Genomic DNA, 4,175 nt, shown 5'->3' on the forward strand with positions numbered 1-4,175 from the left:
CACACACACACACACACACACACACACACACACACACACACACACACGCACACACACACACACACATATATATATGCAGTATTTTGGATCAGCATTGATGCAAATAATCTCCAAGACATTCACGCCCAACTGGCTGGCACTAGAAATAGGTATTATAATGAAGTACATTTCTCCATTTGTTTATGTGATGGCCATGAACTTTGCATTGACTGGTACGCGAAGCTATTCACGAAGAATAGAGATAGTGGGACAAGCTGGTACTACCACTGCTACTACTGCTGAGAGCTGTTATGAATAATTTCTTAGTGGAAACAAGGCCCGAAACAAAACTTTCCAAACCCTGGTGGATGTGTTATTTCAACAATGTGGCAGCATAACGAAGCCAAAGATATTCGTAGTTCGTCATTAATACAGGCTCACGTAAAAGAGTTCTGCTTTTGAATGGGAGGGCAATGAATTTTAAATAGTTGTATCAGTACATTCTCCTTGAATGACTACAAGAATGATATTGAGATTGAAGTAAGATCGAGTCTAACTAGCGTTACTAAATACGTGCCGTTATAATATAGTCTTGTAGAAAGGTCCTTGTGTCTATTCCAAATGTATTCTTGTGTCTATTCAAATTCCATAAAGAAGAGCGGAAAGAATGGACGTATTTGTTAGTAAGATCATACAAGAGTGGCTTATTTTCCCATCATGCTTTATAATGCAGTTTAATAGCATTATACAGACCTTACATGGGGTTGTATAGTGCTATTTGCTAAACTCCAAAACGCTTAAAAGTTCGTTGCCTCATAATGCTAAGGGGATTTTATTGACGCCATTACCCGTTTGGCCGAGCCAGGATGTTGACAGGAATGGCCATAAAGCGTGAGGTAATAGTTATCAAACTGGAAATGAGGGAGGAGGTTTTAAATGGTATGCAGAGCATGACCGAGAAAACAGAGCAAGTCAAGTTGCAATCTTTCTGAGAGCAGTTTACGATGTTCTTTTTACCCTCTGTCACAATTAGATGGCGAGCTGGAATAACATTATCAACTAGCATAAATAAGGATTTTAACATAACTGAACAAAAAAGAAAAGATTGAAGTGATTTATTTCTTTTGGGCTGACTAAGAAGTTTTGATCGCCATTGCAAATTATATTTAATTTTTGAGAATTAGTTGCAATAAGAGGCATGATTTAACAAAGGTTTCTCCTAATCATCTGAATCGTAACTTGAAACTTGAAGTCACAAAATACAGGCTTTCATGCTTTACCCCTAACACACAGCCTAAATTTAACAGTTATATATACCTGCATACATACACACACACACACACACACACACACACACACACACACACACACACATGTACATACATATTTATTATTTATTATTATTTATTGATAGCATATTCTGTTTCAAAAAACTGATAAACAATTTTTTTAATTACACTTATGAAATAAGTAAAGCCGAAAAAAAGCTCTAAAAATATGGAAAGAGCAAAATATTGTGCAAATACGAAATATTATATCAATATATCATATTAAGACATTAGAATATTACCAGGTTGAGTCGAAAGTATTTTCATATTTCAAGCTTTAATTGATAGTTCAAACAAATTACATACGAAAGGCGTTTATTCATCAGATTATATTCCATCATATTCTATTGTCTGTTGCCATCATTGTGTCAGAAGCTCAGTTCCACGCTTATACCATTTGGCTAGGTTAGAGGCAAAAAGCTCCCTGCATCCATTTTTAATCTCATCCATATTGTTGAGCCTCTCTCCGTGCAGGAAATGACTCATGGCTCGGGAAAGGTGGTAATCGGATGGTGAAAGTTCTGGACTGCAGGCAGGGTGAAGCAGCACTTCCAGCCCCTCAAGTTCCTCAAGTTTGCGTCTGGTCACATTGACGGTGCATGCTGAGGCATTGTCATACTGTAGAAGTGCGCTCCTTTGATTGATTAGTATCGGGTAGCGGTCTTTCAAGGCATCATATACTTGCTGTGGTTGTTGAGCATAAAGCCTAGCGTTCACAGGATGACCATCTGGGACAAGATCAAAGTGAAACATCCTCTCTGAATTCCACCAAACACACATGACCTTCTGTTCAAACTGCTCTTGTGAGACAACAGGTTTCGAAGCCTGGCCGGAACGAAGCTACTGATTTCTGTTATTAGGATTATGAAAGTAAATCCACTTTTCAACCCCAGTTACGATTCGACGCTAGAAACGGGCAGTCATGATATTGGCATTTTAATTCCTGGCGCGAATCATCCTGATGCAATATTCAGATGGATTCCACTCCTCCGTGTCAGCTAACTTTTTCTCAACCACAGTTTTAACCTTTATTCTCTCCGACACCGGGAACTGTTCACCAATAAATCAAGTTATTCCTGAAAAAGAAGACAAAACATAAAAAAAATCATCGAATTTAACCTGAACACACTGTGTATCCAATATCATAATATCATATGAAAGTAGCGAGCTGGTAGAATCGTTAGCACGCAGGACAGAATGCTTAGCGATATTTCGTCCGTCTCTACTTTCTGAGTTCAAATTAGTAGAAAAGATTATATTATCATAATATCATACTATATTATTACATCATTATAGTATCATCTTACATTGTAATAGTTTTATTACATATTGTTATATCATATTATTACATCATCATAACAATATATTATTTTATTATCATATGATTACATTATTATAATCTATCATTACATTTTTATATTATTCTATCAATTTTGCTTACTGTCTTAAGTTTCATGACTCATCAAATCTCAACCAATCGCCTCACGTAATTGGTCTTCTGCGTTATGGATTATAACCCATCAAAAATCTGTCTGTTGGATAATCATGACTCACCACACTTAAATCGATCAGAATGCTTCAGTATATTTAACATTCCTCACATATAAATACAACCACATCCACTTCCATCAGTTTTGCATTGTTTTTTTGTGCATTCAATTTTAAAAGCTTTTGTTTACTGTTTTTAATATTTATTATTATTATTTATGTTTTCTTGTGTGTCTTACAACTAAAATATTCTATGTATAAATTTACAATTCGATCCGTCACCTGATGAACAGACGGAGAAACTTTTAGTAGCGCCATAAGAGATTTCCATACTGAAAATCAGTCCGTCCGTCCGTCCGTCCTTCTGTCTGTCTGTCTCTCACTCCCCCTCTCTCTCTATATATATATAAACTGGCACTCCGTCACTTACGACGACGAGGGTTACAGTTGATCGGATCACGGGAACAGCTTGCTCATGAGATTAACGTGCAAGTGGCTGAGCACTCCACAGACATGCGTACTCGTTCACATACTTCACAGGGAGATTCAGCGTGACACAGAGTATGACAAGGCTGACTCCTGAAAATGCAAGTACAACTCATTTTTGCCAGCTGAGTGGACTGGAGCAACGTGAAATAAAGTGCCTTGCTCAAGGACACAACAGACCGTCTGGAATCGAACGTGTGACCCTACGATCGCCAGCCGAATACCCTAACCACTAAGCCACACGCCTTCACACACATGGGTGTGTATATATATATATATAGTTGAAATTTACAGAAAAACAAAAGACGAAGATAGTTTATGAACTATAAGCAGGTGTGTTAGTTTGACGCGCGGGAAAGTGAGAAAGTCTTTTACGTTTCAAGCCTACGCTCTTCAACACACACACACACACACACACACACACACACACACACACAGACACACACACGCACACACACACACATACACATACACACACACACACACGCACACACGCACCCCCGCACATATGTATATACAGGGGTTGGACAAAATAATTGAAACCCCTTAAAATTTCAAACAAATTATTTCTGCATGGGCTAGGACCGCCTTTGGCAGTAATTACAGCTTGAATTCTACGAGGTATGGACTAATACAAAGTTTGAATTGTTTCCACAGGAATTTTTGTTCATTCTTCAGCTAAAACAATCTCCAGTTCTTGTAGTGATGATGGGGGAGGATATCGACTCCTTACTTCTTTTTCTAAAATGCACCATAAATGTCCAATAATATTTAGAGCTGGGGACTGTGGTAGCCAGATAAGATGTTCAACTTCACTAGAATGTTCCTCGTGCATTTCAGCAACAACTTTAGCTGTGTGAATTGGTGCATTATCCTATGCATTATCCAAAGATC

At 37.8% G+C, this 4,175-nt stretch overlaps 1 protein-coding gene across 1 annotated transcript; it reads right to left on the bottom strand.

The window, feature by feature from the left end:
- Positions 1–1,667: 1,667 nt before the first annotated feature.
- On the bottom strand, positions 1,668–2,060 carry LOC106867994 (histone-lysine N-methyltransferase SETMAR-like). Its single transcript, XM_014913079.1, has one exon. It carries the CDS (start codon positions 2,058–2,060, stop codon positions 1,668–1,670), a length of 393 nt encoding a protein of 130 aa, XP_014768565.1.
- Positions 2,061–4,175: the final 2,115 nt, after the last annotated feature.

Source organism: Octopus bimaculoides, chromosome 9 (assembly GCF_001194135.2).
Source record: "Octopus bimaculoides isolate UCB-OBI-ISO-001 chromosome 9, ASM119413v2, whole genome shotgun sequence".
NCBI lineage: Eukaryota > Metazoa > Mollusca > Cephalopoda > Octopoda > Octopodidae > Octopus > Octopus bimaculoides.